Source organism: Fukomys damarensis, unplaced genomic scaffold, assembly GCF_012274545.1.
Source record: "Fukomys damarensis isolate Sample0158 unplaced genomic scaffold, DMR_v1.0_HiC HiC_scaffold_12, whole genome shotgun sequence".
Taxonomy (NCBI): Eukaryota; Metazoa; Chordata; class Mammalia; order Rodentia; family Bathyergidae; genus Fukomys; species Fukomys damarensis.
This window is the reverse complement of record NW_022900924.1, coordinates 16537884-16555538: the sequence shown is the minus strand read 5'-3', so window position 1 is coordinate 16555538 and position 17655 is coordinate 16537884. Positions and strand designations below refer to the sequence as shown.

The following is a 17655-nucleotide window of genomic DNA, read 5'->3' as shown; positions in this document are numbered from 1 at the left end:
CGCTTTGTTTTTTTTTTTTTTTTTTTTTTTTTTTTTTTTTTTTGAAACAGGGTCTTGCTATGTCGTTCAGGCTGGCCTTGAACTATGTATCCCAGACTAGCCTCAAACTAGAAATATCTTCCTGCCTCAGCCTCCTGAGTGCTGGGATTACAGGTGTGTGCCACTATATCAACTTATTCAGCATGTTTTGCAGAACAAGGAAAGAGGTCATAGTGAGGAAGCCCATGAAGCGGTTGTCCTGAGGACTGAGCCTCAATTCCGTGAAGCCTTCAGAAAGCTCCATGTACAGACAAAAGCTATTTTCTCCTTATTCGTAAAAAGCAAGGACAGCCCCAGATACGATCTTACCTGTGTGACCTTGTGGGCTTCTGTCCCTGTAAAATTTCACTTTGAAATGCAATTTCTGCTCACAGTGACCATCTGGGAAGTTGGTATCAGCAGTGGATGGCCCTGGATTGTAGGGTGAATCCTTGTCTGCAGCTTGGGGCTGCTCTCCCAGTCCCAGCTTCCCCCTGTGCTCCTGGGCCTCAGGGTGGGGACTGGGGAGTGGTTGGATCTACAGAGCCAGCACTTGTGTTTTACGGGTGCCTCTGGGCTGAGAATGCAAGTTTATTTCCAATGCTGGGCTGGCCCTCAGGGCCCTGATGGTGGCTCCGGTCAGTGTCCTTTGGGCTCTGCTCCTCTGGGGAAGCTACATGTGGGTACTGCTGTCCCATGGGTTTGGCCTGGGCCACCTAGGGCTCTGTCTGAGGCTCACAGTTGCTGTGATGTGGAGGGTTTACAGAGTGGGTTATGCCCAGTCTGGCCCACCAGAGTCTGGCCCGACAGCTGGTTGGGAACATTTGGGCTGGTCCTGGAGTCTCAGAGCATCTGGTGTCCAGGCTGAGGGTCTCAGACTATTGAGTCCTGTGTGTACCCATCTGTTGGTGGTCAGCCCTGATCTTGCCCATGGGAAGGGCTGGGGCTTTGGATTCACTTCTGAACTGTTATCTCAGGAGCTCTGTTTGGAGGGGACAGGTACCAACCATCCTGGCGCCAACCCAGAGGAGCCCCCTGCGGCTTGAAGCAGGAAGAACATTGGAGCACAGCAATGGCCAGAGGACTGTCACCTACTGTGTCCCTAAGGCTCAGCCAAATAGACTTTCCTAGAAGTCCCAGGCTGGGTGGCCCAAGGCTTTGGACCAGACTCCCTTGTAGCCAGGTCAGCTCCCCATGAAGTGCAGTGACCCTGACTCTTCCCCTCAACCCTCCCCTCTCAGAGTCTTAGTCTGCTCGTCTGTGTGGTAGGGGTGATACCCGTGGCCACTTGAGGGCCACCATGAGGACTGCAGTGGGAGAGAGCCTGTTCCCAGGGGCATGCAAAGGGAAGCCACAGTCTGCTACAGGTAGACGAGGTCAGAGGAGACATTGCGCTGTCCCAAGGTCAAGAGATGGAGAAGTCACAGTCCTGGTTTCAGTGCTGTCCCTGCAGCTGGGCAGGAGCCAGAGCGACCCCTCCTGCTGAGCTCTGGTCCTTGGTACTTGGGAGGAGGCCTGGCCTCTGCTAGGGAACAGCCCTAGTGGCACCTCAGCAGGAAGTGTAGGCCTCTGGACCTCTGTAATGCTGGGCCCTGGGAGCACACACACCAGGCAGGCAGAGCTTGCAAGGGCAGAAAAAGGGGTGGGGCCAGAAAGGTGGTGGGGTCTTTAGGCCATGGGAACAATCAGAGGGCTTAGGCCCAAGGCTGCCTGGTGGGGACAGTGGGCTAGAACTTTTGGAGCCATCTGTGGCCTCAAGTCAGGTTGGGGAGAGAGAGCCTGACTTGGTTCTTGCCCTGAAAGACCCTGGGCAGGCCTGGGGGAACCTGGTCTCCCTGTGTGTATGGTGGGCTGCTGAGGGAGTGTGGGGCTCTTAACAGACACTGCCTTAGGCCCACTCAGCTGTGAGGCAGCTGCTGTGACATCATCCATCTTGCAGATGGGGACACTCAGACTGAGAGAGGCCAAGCGACTTTCCCACCATCTCTCTGCTGGTGAGTGGGTGAGGGGATGGAACCTAGGCAGTGCCCATGCCCTCAGAAGGACCTGCCACTGCTGTGATTGTCTTTGGTATGGTTTCACCTGGGGCCCTTCCTGGCTGACACATCTGCTTTGGGTCCTGTGGCTATTGTCCAGGTCATCGTTTACAAATGGGTACACTGAGGTCTGGGGAGGGGGCTGGGCAGTGACCCTTCACATGGCTTTTATCTGTGTCTTCCAATGCCCAGCCTGGCAAAGAAATGCAGGAAGGCAGTAGGGACTCCATGGGCCTAGTTGCGCACACCCCAGCATGGAGGAGGTCTGGCTAGGCCTTGGGGCCAAGTCAGTGTGCTCAGAGCTGTCCCCTGTGCTCCTTGGGCAGGGGACTGGGCCTCAGTGTCCTGTCCTGGTGTCCAGCAGTGGACAGTGCAGGGTTGGTGGAGCCCCAGTGGGGTGGCCCTCTCTGGAGTGAACCTGACCATGAGCCAGGCTGCCCAGATGCACATGCTGCACAGATGAGGAAACTGAGGCCTGGGTGGGGCCTAGGGAGCCCCTGCCACCCCATCTGGGCCTGTGGGAAAGAGGAAGCAGAGAGCAAGGACGTCCGCCGGGGCCTGGCGGTTTCCTCTGAGGTGGGAGCAGGAGCCGAGGCACAGCGGGCAGGAAGCGGCCAGGCGGGGCGCGGCCTCCTGTGGGCGCACAGGCCTGGGTGTCAGCATTGCCCTGCGCACTGTGGCCTTCGGGGAGGGTGCTTTGCCCACTCAGTGCTTGGCTTCCTCACGAAGGCACAGCTGAACAAAAGGCTCTCAGGGTTGGTCAGGCTGTGGAGTCCTGTGTCCACTGTGCTTGTTGCCTTTACTGTTGCCCATGTGTCAGGCACCAAATTTGATGCAAACCCCGTGGGGGGGGCATTTCACAGTTGAGGACCCTGAGGCCCAGAAAGATAGAGGCACCTGCCTGAAGCCACACAACAGGGTGTTGGAGGATCCAAAACGGAGTCTTGTGTGGGCCACCAGGGCTGGAGCACCAGGGGCTGGGGCAGAATGAACAGCCCTGTCCAACAGCACCCAGGTGCCCCAGTGGGCACACCACAGGGCTCCCCAGCCCACCTCACTCTGCCCTGTGCTGCATGTGGTGTGGGCAAGTGCTGCTCCCGTATGGGCTGTGAAGGGGGCAACCATGGACTTGATCTGGATGATGTAGGTCTGGTGAGGGAAGAAGGGAGCATGCAGGGTGCTCTGGGGTCCCCAACCACACAGAGTAGCTCCACTGGCTACCTTATTGGGGTTCTGAATAAAATCGTTTTTGAAAAAGTGCTTTGCCACTTAGAAGAAACCCTGACCGCGCGGAGACCGCAGGCAGATTGTATTGGTGCCTTCCTTTCTGCTCAAATTCTATGAATCCACAGCCTGGAAAGTTCCCCACTGGGAGGGGCTGTTATCGCCCACCCTGGTGCCTGGGGGCCCTGTTCCCCCTCCTGCTCCTGCGCCAAGGCCCCTGAAGTTGGTCTTGTGTTTGGGGGCTGGGTGTTGAGATGCGGCCATCCTGGAGTCAGGGCTGTGGGCTCGGAGGCTGGGGTCAGTCTGGGGATCGTGGGTGCAGCGGAAGGGCAGGCGAGACGGTCTGAGTTCCAACCTTGTTGTGTCTCCAGCCTGAGAATTTGGCTGCTGTAGAACTTGGAAACAGCCCATTTGCCCATCAGTTGGAGATGGGATAAAGAAGATGTGGTTTTTTTTTCTATAAAACGGAATACTACTCAGCCATAAAGAATGAGAAATTACTCATTCATAGGAAAATGGATACATACTGAGGATATACTCTTAAGTCACACGTATAAATACCAAACAGTTTCTCTGGCGTGACTAAACTGTAATAGTACATAAGATCCTAATGAGATAACTGATACTGTGAAATGGGAAGAAAGGGGCTAAAGGTGTAGGGAAAGTGGTAAAGGTAGGGGAAAGGTAATAAGGGGAAAAAATATGAGAAAATGAAAAAAATTGAAATAAAGTGTTTGTAAATGGGGAGGGGAGGAAGGGGTGAAGGAAGGGCAGGGACAAGGGGCAAAAATGAGAACCGAGACCTGTCATGTAAAGGTACGAGATCTCAATAATGAATGTAACTGTACTATGTCCCTAAAATGTACCAATAAACTCAATAAAAGAAAAAAAATCTGAAAAAAAAGGGGGCCCAAGCCGGCCTTATGGAGTTGTTTTGAGTGGCCAGCGGGGCTGGCAGGACCGGCTCCCACCCCTAGGGCTCCTTGCACTGGTAGCGCCAGGTCCAGGCCCCTGACGGGCAGTAGCAAGACTGGGCATCTCCGGCGGGCAGGGCTGTGGAAATCCCCCGCCTACCGCGCGGTGGAGGGAAAGGAAACGGAGCGAACAGTGGGGGAGGGGGCCGCAGCCCAGGTTCCTGTCTCCTGGAGCTGCCCGGACAGGAACCTGGGTATGGTGCTCATCTCGGGGAGCTCGAGGGTCCCTGACCCGGGGACAGCCACCCCTTCCCTGGCTCACAGGTTCCCCTGCCTTAGGCTGGGAGACATGGCCATCACCCAAGGCTCCCTAGGGAGCTGAGATGTGGCATTTTCTCTGAAAGCTGCGGTAATCTAGGAAACCCTCTAACATGCAGCAGCCTCCACATCTGACTTCCCAGCGTGTTTGGCTTTTCAATTTTGAAAAAACTCAGGGCAGAAATTATGTATTAAAAGTAAAAAATAACCGAACGACTACATGTCTCCTCACTTTAGAGGCTGAGCCATGCACTTTTGCCTTCATAGTCTTTTCTTGTCTAACTCCCCTCCACCCACAAACAGCAATTCCTTCAGGGTCTGCTCGTCTTTCTTTTATTGTGGTGTCAAGGTTGGAACCCAGGGCCTCATGCATGCTAGGCAAGCACTCTACCACTGCATCCCCAGCCCCTTTTGTCTGAGACAGGTACTTGCTAAGTTGCCGAGCCTGGTTGTGAACTTGACCCTCCTGCCTCAGCCACCTGAGGAGCAGGATACGATTTGCTCCTCTTCTTGCAGACCCCAAAGCCTTCCAGGCCCTTGATTACTGCTGGGGATATAGGTGGGAATTGTGGGGGGAAAAAACTCCAGTCCTGTGGGCCTCACGTCCCTCAACTAAACTGTGGCCTTGCTTTTTGTTTCATGATCTTGAACCTTTTTCTGTATTCCTAGTTTTCAAGTAAGTATTTTTAGCTACACAGTGATCTATCTACTGGTACAAATAGTCCATGATAAGTATATCTCATCCCTTTTTATTATTTCTTTCAAGACGGGGTTTCCCTGGCCTTGAACTCACTATGTAGCCCAGGCTGGCCTCAGCCTGCCAAGTGCTGGGACTACAAGGCATAGGCATCACTCCCAGATTTTCATTCCTTTTATTGTATGGACACATTTTTGACTGTTTTGCTGATGTAGATAGCCTGTGACAAACATGTGACAGTTTTTTTTTGGCTTTTTTTTGAAACAGGGTCTTGTTACGTGGTCCAGGCTGGCCTAGAACTTGCAGTAATTCTCCTGCCTCAGCCTCCCAGTGCTGGGATCACAGGCGTGCCCCACCCTGGCCAGCTGGCACAGGGCTCTAGGATCACTTGGAATGTGTGCCCAACCTAACCCAAAGCTATACTGAGAGATCATTCACATGCTGTAAACTTGTGTGCAGGTCAGCAAGGCCATCACCAAGTCCCTGTGAGAACATCTTCAGTCTCCTAGGAAACCTGTCCTGGTGCCGCAGTCCTTCCTTATCTTCCTCCTCTCAGCCTCTGGTGACTGCCCTGCTCCTGACTCTGGGTTTGTCTGTTTTAGATATTTTGTGGAATCACACAAAATGCAGTCCTGTGTTTGGCTTACTTCCCTTAGCTTGACACTCTCCGGGCTCATCCAGTGCCCTGTTGCGTCAGGATTTTCTTCCTATTTCTGGCCGATATTCTGGTGCATGGATTCACCACATTTTGTTTATCAACTGGCAGGCACTGGGTGGTTCCCACTTTGTTATTTGGACTCCATATATAAGCAGACATGCGTTTTCATTTATCTTGCTTCTCTTCTATGTTCAGGAGTGGGTAATGGTTTTTGAGGAGCTGCCAAGTTTTTTTCCCAAACTGCTGTACAGTTTTGCAGTGCCACGAGTGGGTAAGATTCTGGTTCCCCCATCCCCTGGCCATCCCATTGCCTCCTCGTAGCTTTGAGTGACTCTTCCCTGTGGCCACTGATGTGGAGCCATCTTTTCATGTGCTTATGAGCTGCCCCATTTTTTAGATGCAGCGGCTCAGACCCAGGGCCTTACGCTCAAACTCTACCAGTACCCTACATACTTAGCCATAACTGGCTCTTTGTGCTGTGCCATTCGAAGTAGCTTCTGGAAAGCTTGCGCCCACTTATCTTCTCATCACTAGTGTTGCTACCACTGGCTATTCTTAATATTTTGCTGTTGGGTGTGGTTGTGTACACCTGCAATCCCAGCAGGCTGAGGCAGGATTATCACCATGGGTTTGAGGCCAGCCTGGGCTACATAGTGAGACTTTGTCTCACCAGCCTCCTCCCCCTAAAAAAAAAAACTTTGCTAACTTCTGGGTAAAACGTGGTTATCAGCTGAGCATTATAGCACAAACCTGTGATCCCAGCACTGAGGAGGCTGAGGCAGGCGGTTTGCCGTGAGTTCAAGGCCAACCTTAACTATATAGCGAGACCCTATCTCAAAAAAACTGAAAAACAAAATGAAACAAAAACAAAGAAAAACTGGGATGTAGCTCAGTGCATAGGCTGTAGGTTCAGTCCCTAGTACCTGCACCCCAACACCACCAGTTTTCTGATTGACCATTTGTTTTTAAAATTGAGACATGGGGGGCTGGGGATTTAGTTCAGTGGTTCTGGTGCCTGCTTCACAAGCGCAAGGACCCCGAGTTTGATCCCTGGTACCCCCCCAAAAAAAAACCCAAAAAAACAAAAAAAACAGAACACACACACAAAATACATAAATAAAATTAAGACATGGGCTAATGCTGCGTGCCTCACAAGCACAAGGTCCTGAGTTTAAGCCCCAGTACAAAAAAAAAAAAAAAAAAAAAAAAAAAAAAGAAAACATAATCCCCTACCATAGAATTTCTGTACCTATTAGCAAACTGTAGCCTCCCCTCCCCCAGTCTCTGACAGCCACTAATCTACTTCCTGTCCCCATGGGCTCCTCTCTCTTGCTTTCTTGTCATCTGTGCTATATTGTGACTTATGAGGCATTTACTTTGTTTTTCTGTACTGTCTGGGCTTTTTTGTTGTCATTGACTTGCACGTGCTTGTTACATGTCACATATTTTAGCTATTCATGTCACAGGTTGCAGGTATTCACTCTGTCCGAGTCCTTGGCCTACTGAGGTATTTAAAGTTTTAGATAGTGAAGTCTAGGCAGTGATTATTACAGCTCATTTGTTGTTTTTCTGATTAGAAAGACATCCCCCCCCCCAATTGCTTCTGTGTGGTGGCCAGGAGCCCCTGTGGCTCATGCTTTCACCTTTTCTTCTGAATCATCATTCTTCGAAGGCAGCAGTGGCCACCGCCTGGGGCTTCTGGTGGTGACGAGCCCCCTCCTTGGGTGCATTTCCCGCCTGATGCTGGAGACAGAGGCTGTCTTGATTCTAACCACAGCTTTTTCCACCTCCCTGGCACCGAGGCTGCTGGGCTGGGCTGGGGCTTCCCCAGCTGCTCCTGCTCTGTGGGGCTGGGAGCATCCTGTGCTGTTTCACTGACACAGGAGACCCCCCTCTCACTGCGATACCCACTGTTAACCACCCACAGACCCATGGGCCCTCTTGCTCAGGGCCTGGCCGCAGGGGGTTGAGCCCAGCTTGGTGCTGGTGGCCTGGAATGGCTGGTACCTTGAAGCAGAAGGCCCAGCAGCGTAGTGGCTGGTGCAGGATGAGTCTCCTGGGTGGAACCTGCTGGGTGGCCTGTGGTCACTGTGGTGGGACTAGAGTCTCCCTCTGCCTGCTGTGGTCACCAGTGTCCCCAGGTGAGCTGGAAGGGCACCTGGTCCCCACGAAAGGCAGTGTGGGATTCCTGGGGTGGCCCATCATTGTGTGGCTGTGCAGGAGTGGGGCTGTGTCTGTCACTGATTCTTTCTGATGGGGGCAGGGGCCCTCCTGGGATTGAGAGGCGTTCACTCAGGTGACTTTAGCCAAGCCCCCACCTGTCTCTGTGCCCCCTTCCCCCTATGCCCAGGACCCCTCTTGGGCAGATGGCTCCATGTATGGTCTCCCACCTACCTGGTCAACTCAGCGTGAAGTGGGTGCCGCCACCTGGGGAAGGGAGGGGACCCAGGAGGAGGCTGTTGTGTCAGGGCCTCACCTGCTGGTCTCTGGCTGAGGCAGTCTCTGGGTCTGGCACTGGGGGACTGTGTCAGGAATGGGGGAAGAGGAAGCTAGCGTCAGACTTTCCTGGAAGCTTCTCCCACCCCTTTATTGCACGCTGTGAGGGCAGCGCACATGGGGCAGGAGTCCTCAGCACAGGACTTCTCTGCATCCCCATCTTATGGAGGGGACTTGCTTGGGTCAGAGAGGAAAAAGTGGCTGGGGCAGAGCAAGGAGCAACCTGTGGCCTGTATCTTAACACCCGATCAGCTCCTGGGATGGTTCACTGCCTTCATTTGCCACCAAAGCAGCTGGGGAACAAGGGACAAGAATCCCCTTACTCCCAGTCACTCTCTGCTGCCAGACACAGGGCACGCCTGCAGCTCCCCTGGCTGGGAACAAGGCGTGGCACCTGCCTCAAACCGGAAGGGGACTCCCTGTCCGATGGTGGAGGCAGCTGCGTCATCAGGAAACTACGGCCAGCCCGATAAGCTGAAGGGGGGCCAGGAATCACATTGGGGCAGGTGCCAAGGAAGGGGGGCTTCCTCTGTTCAGATGTGTAGTTAGGGTCAGGCAGGGCGGCACACAAGGGGGACAATGGGTGGCCTCGAGGGCAGATGCCAGACTCCAGGGCTGTGGCCAGGGACTCTGCCTCTGTCCCCATTTCCTGCTTGCAGCATGAGGTTCCCAGCAGTGCTGCTGTGGGTGTTTGGGCCCCAAACCCAGGAAGCAACTCTCTGCTGCCCTTTTCCTGGCTAGTGTGCCTGGGAGCTTGCCGGACTGTGCTGGCTCCCATCACTCACCTGAAGTCCTTGCTGGGGTGAGTGGACCCAGTAGGAGCCACACCACTGTGCTCCCACTGAGTGCCCGTGATGCTGTGTAAAGGGACCCCACTGAATCTGGGCACCAGAGCCCTGCTCTGTCTGGGCTCATGATGGGTTGCTACACATGCAAAACCAAGTCCTCACAGAGCTCTGGAGCCCAGAAATGAGCAAGTGGTCACTGTCTGCTCCCAGGCTGTTAATGGTGGTGCAGACTCTACAGGCAGCAGGGTCTCCCTGAGGAGGGGCACTGGAGCTGTGTGCTGGATCTGAGCAGCAGCCTGCACCCGATGCGGGGCACTGCCTCTCAGGCAGGGGCATAGTGGTGCAAAGGCTGTGCGCATGCTCAGTGCCACAGCAGCAGCGGACGTTACTCATTTTGGGATCCGGAGTGTATGATTGGACTGAGCTGATGGCAGTTCCTTTTGACATTGCCCACCTGTTGGGGCTCAGCATATCACCCTGTTTCAGCCGGACACCTCACCCCAAAGCAGGTTTTTCCCTCTGAGCCTCTGTCCAGGCTGCCTGGCCCCCCAGCATCATCTCCTCCAAGTCTTCAGTGGCTCCTTAGTACCTCAGGCCCCAGGATCTATCAAGCACGCTCCATTTGCCAGATGCTGGTAGGTTTTAGACCTACCTCACCCATGGCCCACTTCCAGAGGCTCCATGCCAGGCTATAGTGTTCCTGTGCTGTGGTCAGTACCACAGGAAGCTGCCTGAGCCTCAGTTTCCCCATTTGTGAAGCAGAATCAAGCACCAGGCTGTGGGCTACTGGAGAGTCATGTGAGGCCTTGCACGCTGTTCCACACCTGGAGATGACCCAGGGCAGGGGAGGGGGCTCCCCTCACAACTGCAGAATTCCTCCTGGGACCATCCTACTCCTTGGTCCAGCTGTCTTCTGCTCTCCATGCTGCAAAGCTCACTCCTGTGACTTGCTCTTGGGGAACTTCTGAAGTGTCACCAGCCTGTGAATTTCACCCTCTGGAAGCCGCTGCGGGCAGCCTGGCTTGTGCACTCATGTGGTGGGCCAGGGCCAACACGTCATTCTAGCTGCAGCCCACTCTCCTTCTGGGCTCGTTCTTGTGCTCCCCACTTCAGAGAACCACTGAGGACCAGGCTGAGGGAGTTTGCAAGGTGAGGGCTTCTTTACCTCTGTCCCCACTGCCACCTGATGGGAGTGAGCTGTGTGGAAGGACAAGGTCTGGGGGTGCTCGGGACTTCAAGCCCTTTTCTGACTTAAGGGCACCAACAGCTGTCATCCCTTGGAGAATCTTTTGTCTTGGCTGCCAGGAGGCTCACAGAGTTGGGACAAATGGGACTCTGGTTTGTTTTAGCAGTTGTCTCCTTCCTAATTTTTCCAGGGTATCTGTATAACCTAAAATCTTTTTTGTTTTGTTTTGGTTTTTTGAGACAGGGTCTCACTGTGTAGTTGAGACTGACCTGCAGCTCACTATGTAGCTTAGGCAGGTCTCAAACGCACAGTGATCCTCCTGCCTCAGCCTCCTGAGTGCTGGGATTACAGGCATGCGCCACCACGCCCCGCCTCCAAAAGTCTTTTTTGGAACAAGGCCCATTTTTCTTAGGTTGGCTTATTTTTTGAGACAGGGTCTTGCTGTGTAGCTCAGGCTAGTTTAGAACTCACGCCAATCCTCCTTTGTCAGTCTCCTATGTGCTGGGATTATGGGTGTGAGCCATCACGCCTGGCTAGGTTGGCTTTTTGGTATCAACAAACTGGACTATTTTCTGTTAACAGTGTTCATCTGTCTTTGTAGGCAGCATCTACTCCAGGCTCTTGAGCTGGGGTGGACAACCCAGGTATCCACAGTGGGGCTGGGACTGTCTCCAGCCTTTCCTCTATCTTTAGGACCTGCTTGACAGCCCCATGTTACTGAAAGGAAACCATGCCCAAGGTCAACAAGGCAGTCATTGGCAGAGCCAGGCCCCATATGGCATAAAGTCTCCCTGAGGGTGTGGGCTAGGCCTGGCCTGACTGTGGCTGAGACCCAGGCTGCAGCGGGTGGTTGTGCCAGGGAGCAGAGGTCTCTTCCTGAGGCTTCAGGAGTCCCTGGCTGGTAGTCCAGCCTACAGTGGCTGGGAAGAGGTGGACAATGGTGGGATAAGGCCACTGAGAGAGGCTTGTGTCCTCCTTTGGCACGGGGTCTTCTGTGCCAGGCCCTTGCTGCTTGGGTGTGGATTGGTTACTGCTGTCTCTTTAAGCTCAGTTTCCCAAGCAGAGACAATTAGTGAGCCTGCTTCTTGGTGAGGGCTGTGTGCTGCATCTGTCTTGCTACCACTTACTTGCACTGTGCCACTTCAGAGGAAGTCGAGGGGCATCTCAGGCCAGGTGTCCTGTGCTGGCTTCTGGCGATTCCTGAGAACGCCTCTCTTCCTGCACTTCCTGTGGGGCATCTCTTCACGAAGTCTCCATGCTGGACTGGAAGCTCCGTGAGGTCAGGGGAGAGTGGGCCACAGCCTTGAAAGGTGTCAGGGCACTGAGGGGGGTCCATAGGGCCCTTGTGCCTTGACACACAGGGAGCAAGCAAGTTCCAAGAAAAGTTTCCAGGGGCCAGATGGAGGGAACACAGGCCTGCCTGGGAAGCAGAGGCTCCAGCTTCTCACTCCTGTTCTCCAGGCAGGGCTACAGGCCCAAAGCTTGGGGGCAAGGGTGGGGATCAGCAGCATTTGGGGCCCAGCTGTACAAACCCCTTTCTGTCCAGTGTGTCTAAAGGGTAAGACACAACAAGCTAGAGCCAGGCCCTGCTGTCTTCAGAAACACATGGGGTGTTCTGCCCAGTCTGCATCCCCTAAGGGAGAGGAGCCCAGCCAGCTGCCTGTCTGTCTCCCACCTCCTCCCTGGATTCTTCCCACTTTGCAGCCACCTGATATCACACGGCCCTAAAGAAACAATCTTATGATCTTGGCAAGGGAGAGGAGTGTGGTGGTGGTGGTGGTGGTGGTGGTGCTTCTGAGGCAACTCCCTTCTCACAGGAAGCTGGTTCTTCAGCTCTAGGGTGCCCCTGAGCCTCTTGCTTGAGCACAGGTTCCCACTGCACCAGCCCCTGCCCGTCAGGACCAGGAAGGTGGCCTCCCACCTTGCGTGCAGCCGTGTGTGACCAGTGTGTGGGGCTGTGCTAATTCGGGCAGTCATACTACACTTTGGCCCTTTGAGTTTGGTGTGATGTGGCAGGTCACTGGGTAGGGACCCCTGTGTGCCGCCAGCAGCAGGCAGGCAAACTCTGTCAAAGCTGGAATGTGGCCATGAATCAGCACAGGTTCCTTAGGCTTCAGTGGTGGCCAGGACCCGAGGGGAAGGTGTGCCCAGCCTGCCTCCAGGCCCCACCTGTCAGCAGCACCAGCACTCTGGGGAGTCTTGGGAAAACTATGAGGAGAAGCCTGGAGTCCCCCTCTCCCTTTTCTAGAGTTCGAAGCCCAAGCTGCAGGCGGCCTGCTCCAGCATCCAGGAGGTCCGGCGGTGCACACGCCTGGAGATGCCTGACAACCTCTATACCTTTGTGCTGAAGGTGAGTGATGACAAAACTCACCCAAGGGTGAGGGCGACACACACTCCTCGGACTCACACATCTGTCCCCTTCCTACCCGCCAGGTAAAGAACAGGACAGACATCATCTTCGAGGTGGGAGATGAACAGCAGCTGAACTTGTGGATGGCTGAGCTCTGGGAGTGTACTGGCCGAGGGTGAGGCCTGCCCCGAGCTGCCCCATTCGCCTACCTGACCCCTAGCCTGAAACCCAGCCCCTCAGACCCAGCTTCGTCCCACAGGTCAGACAGCATGGACACAGAGATGCATCATTCCCCTGCCCCAGAGCCCAGCACATCCAGCTCGCCAGGGGGAAGCACAGACTCCCTGAACCATGGTGAGCAAGGGGGCCAGGCCCTGGTGCTCTGGGCACCCCCGGCTCTGCAGCACCCACACGGGGTCACCACCAACCCGTCTTCTTTAGCAGGTGCTTCTCCTGGGGGATTGCTAGACCCCACCTGCCAGAAAACAGATCACTTCCTGTCCTGCTACCCCTGGTTCCACGGCCCCATCTCCAGAGTAAAGGCAGCCCAGCTGGTGCAGCTGCAGGGCCCTGACGCCCATGGTGTATTCCTGGTACGGCAGAGCGAGTCCCGGCGCGGGGAGTACGTGCTCACCTTCAACTTCCAGGGCAGAGCCAAGGTACAGGCAGGGCGGTGGGGCCGCGCCGCTGCTCCCCCGGAGCTCGGCCTGGGGACAGTGCCCTACCTTCGCCTCCTGCAGCACCTGCGCCTGTCGCTGACGGAGCGGGGCCAGTGCCGAGTGCAGCACCTGCACTTTCCCTCGGTCGTGGACATGCTGCACCACTTCCAGCGCTCGCCCATCCCGCTCGAGTGCGGGGCTGCCTGCGACGTCCGGCTCTCCAGCTACGTGGTTGTCTCCCAGCCACCAGGTGTGACACCGAGGCCTCTTGCTAACAGGGGTGGCTGGCACAGGGAGCCACATGGAGGGTAAAAGCTTGCTGTGGACCCAACCACAGAGATGTGGTTTCGCGTCCCGCCAGCACTTGTACTGAGACTGACGTGAGGTCTCTTCGTCACTTGTCCTAGGTTCCTGCAACACTGTCCCCTTCCCTTTCTCCCTCCCTCGCTGGGACTCAGAGCTGGGCCTTGCCCACCTCAGCTCTTCTGGCTGTCCTCAAGGGCTGGGCCCCGAGGGTGTGCCAGGCCGCCCGTCACCCCCTGAGCAGATCTTCCACCTGGTGCCTTCGCCTGAGGAACTGGCCAGCAGCCTGCGGCACCTGGAGCCTGAGCCTGGCAGTCGAGCCCGGGACTCAGACTATGAAATGGACTTGTCCTCCCGGAGTCACCTGCGGGCCATAGACAACCAGTACACACCCCTCTGATGGTGGTGGGCCCAGCCCGAGGAGCACGAGCAAAGACGTGAACTTGTGAATGTAACGATCTTTCCTTCCTTCCAGAGAGAGATTCAAGGGACACTAAACTGCTCTTTCCAGTTGGACGTGACCCTTCTATTAGGTCTGTTAAAAGGCCTCCCGTAAGTCTCGCCCGTCCTCGGCTTTCTCCTTGTTGTTTACAGAAGTGGTTCCTGTCTGCAGATGCCACCAGCTCTTGCCCTGGGTCCCTAATCCCAGTCCCCATCACTCTTGGAAGAGGCGGAGTGAGGGCCAGAGCTGGCAGTAGAAACTTGCTCTCTCGCTGACACTGTCACAGCTGATGACAGACTTCCTGCTGGGGGGAGGGGTGTCATCAGGAAGCTCAGAACACTAAGCAGCCCTGGACTCGGGTGATTCCCGTGGGAGCATCAGTCTCGTGGCAGGTTCAGGCCACAGGTGGCCACTCCTAATCCTGCTTCTCTCGGCTGCAGGACAAAGCTCTTGCACAAGGGCAAGCTGAAGGTCAAAAATGATTTTAAACATTTTACCTCAGATTAATTTTTTAAAGGATTCAGGTTTCAAGACTAAACCATAGCTTACTTCATTGCACTGTTTCAACACATACCCATGCCTGTTCTGCAGCCAGGGGTCGCTATGCAAACCCTGTCTGACTTGCTCACAGTCCTAGCCACCCTACCTGGTGGCCTTGTCCACCCTTGGGACAGGGACAGCCACCTGCTGCTGAGCGGCCACTGTCTTCCCTGAACACAGAGAAGCAAAATGGGTCACCCTTTCAGGGAAATTCAGGCAATTACTGAGATAGGAGGGTGGCAAGAAACAGTTCTACCCTGGTGCCTTAAGAATAAAAAACTGGACCCTGGTTTGCAGCAGCCTCGTGGAGAGTGCATGTCATTGGGGAGCGGGGAGGGGTGGGTGAAAGGGGAGAGAGGTTCCTGGGCCCTTTTTAGGGAGCCCCCACGTGTCTATGGCTTATTAAGTTATCCCACAAGTGGGCTTTTGGCTCCTTTTTAAAGCCGAAATGGAAGCTAAGAATCTGGTGCCACAGCCCAAGAGAAACTAAGGGCCCACAGTCTGTCCTGTCGTAGCACACATGTCTGTCCACAGGCCCCTGTCCAGCCAGGGCCTGAAGCCAAAACTCCACCTAAACTTGCCTTTCAAAGTGATAAGTTCATGGGGGCTGCTTCCTTCCAGAACTTTCCTTTCAGGGCAGAGGGACAGGGTGGGCAGTGACAGTAGTCAGCTGTGCCTGGGTCCCAGCAGCCAGCAGAACCATTCAGTGCAGCCACCAGCATCAGCACAATGCTTCTAGGGGACTGGGAAATGAGCATGAACCTGCAGCCTCAGACCACCAACACTACCAGGCTTCACAGGGGAGGTCTTGGTCTCTCCAGTTACTCTTTAGGCCAGGCATGGTGGTAATCCCAGCACTCGGGAGGCTGAAGTAGGAGGATTTTCCTCAAGCTTGAGCTATATAGTGAGTTCAAGGCCAGACTGAACTACCTAAACCCTGTCTCAAGAAACCAAGAGAAAAAATACGGCTTTCAAACCACTTCTTTGCCACTCCAAAGACACTCCAGTGTCCTTATGGACCATACAACACACCCAATACTGGTCCAGGTTTGCTGTCCAGGTTGGAGGACACCTATCTTTTTATCTTCTACAGGCAGGTTTCTCTAGAAAATAAATGTAATTATGGCTAAATGTGGTGGCGCACATGTAATCCCAGCCCTTGGGAGTGTAAGGCAAAAGGATCACCACGAGTGTGTTCGAGATCAGCCTGGGCTACATGGTGAAATCCTGTCTCAAAAACAAAATAAAAAATAAAAAAAGAATCAAGTAAGTCAGCAATGCTTTGGACTGTTTTCAAAGACAAAAGTCATCAAGAAGGCAATTCTGATGAGTGAGTTGTCTGTTTTCTCCTGTCTGCATAGGAAACAGTGAAGCGAGTTTCCTTGCTCCAGCCAGTTTAACCCTATTCCCGCTCAGGCAGTGCCAGAGCTGTGTAGGCTCTGCACACACTGAACAGCTACAACCCAGTTCGCTATGACAGTGAACTGCAAGTCACCCACCAGACGGCTTCCTCTCTAGCACGCCCAGTTTACAAGGACAGCTCAAATACATTGACAAAAAAGACCCCTAACAGCCCTGGGACCAAGTGACACTATGCCAATGCCTTTTCCTTCTGCTGGAGCAGGCCTGGATGCTCTTACTGCTCTACCTGGCCCACCTTGGGCACAGCACATCTCACGCCCCTCCCGCCAGGCCCAATGTGACCACCACTGGCAGCTGAGGCCAAGCCAGCAGCTTCCGCCAGAGCAAGGGTGAGCGCCAGCCTGGACAGGGAAGGAGTGTCAGGGTCCCTTCCTGCTTACAAGTCACAGCTCCCAGCACCGTCACGTCCTTCTCAACTAACAGTCACCAGCACCAAAGAATTAAGTCAACTAACCTGCCTTGAACTTTAGACCAGCAATCCAAATGGCTTTATGTGGTAAAGATCTTCTGCCTCTGATCACTTCTGGACCGTGTAGGGAAAAGGAATACCAGTCATTAAAATCCTGGGCCAGAGAACACTATCTGTATATAACAGTTTCTTAACCTTACTCAAGGAAGACCTTGAACATTTCCCTGAGGGTTGCCTGAGATTCCTTCCTGCTTTTTATTCAGGACTGTCTTACCACAGATGTCATATCCATGCTAACACATTCACAGTAGGTAACCCACTGCCTCTTAACAAGGACACACCTGATGTCCAGTGGCTGAAATGACAGCACAGTGTGGTAACACAAACAGCAGATTCACCTTTTATCACTTTAGGCAGAAAGAATTAGGCAAATTCTTATGTATGGTTTATGTACTGTATAAGTAACTTATTGAATGAAAATTTTGCTATAATGTACAAATTGCTATATGTGAATTGTTTTCAGAATCTTGATTTGTTGCCACCATGTCTGAAGGCTTAATTAAGCCCATGTTCTCTCCTTACCCTGGTTAACTACGCTTCTCCTCTGTCTTCCACAGACTGGGGATATTAAATACTTAGAAGTCTGTGTGTATTGGTAAACTGCTTTACATATCTGTATCTTTCAGCCTGTGCTCTGGATCTCTCTGTGTCTCTGTGTCAGGCCGGCCTGGAACTCACAATCATCCTGCCTTAGCCTCCCCTGTGCTGGGATTACAGCCCTCTGGATTTTTAAATTGCAGTTTTTAATAAAGTGTTTCCTGCCCCCTACTGGTAAAACAGCTGAATTGGGACAACTGCAGATCAACAGCAAGCGCTTGTTCTGAAGACAGGAAATGGGAGCTTACAGAATCCGTGCTGTGTGGGGGGACTGCCCTTCAACGCTGCCCAATGCTGGCCAGCCTTCCTCCTCCTCATGTCGACCACTAATCCAGCAAGGAATAGCACAATCTTGTCTTTCTCTAGAGACACCTTGGAGCAGAACTAAAGGTGAAGAAGAAAGATCATTTGACACTACCATACAGAAGCAGCACACACAGCCCACCAGCCCTGACAACCTCCTACAGCACAAGCAGCTTACACAAACACACATTAGCTTATCAGTTTTTAAAACTTTTTTTATTTTTTAATTTTTTTA

At 53.8% G+C, this 17655-nt stretch overlaps 1 protein-coding gene across 1 annotated transcript in view; it reads left to right on the top strand.

The window, feature by feature from the left end:
- Sh2b3 (SH2B adaptor protein 3) overlaps positions 1–17630 on the top strand; it is a gene marked incomplete at its 5' end in the record, with an annotated part of 20643 nt that extends 3013 nt beyond the window's left edge. Inside the window, 6 exons of the mRNA XM_010604559.3 lie at positions 12584–12685; positions 12769–12860; positions 12945–13039; positions 13130–13344; positions 13426–13594; positions 13752–17630. Of these exons, the coding sequence (XP_010602861.1) occupies positions 12584–12685; positions 12769–12860; positions 12945–13039; positions 13130–13344; positions 13426–13594; positions 13752–14047 (969 nt within the window). The remainder of the gene's footprint in view (positions 1–12583; positions 12686–12768; positions 12861–12944; positions 13040–13129; positions 13345–13425; positions 13595–13751) is intronic.
- Between the last annotated feature and the right edge of the window lie 25 nt (positions 17631–17655).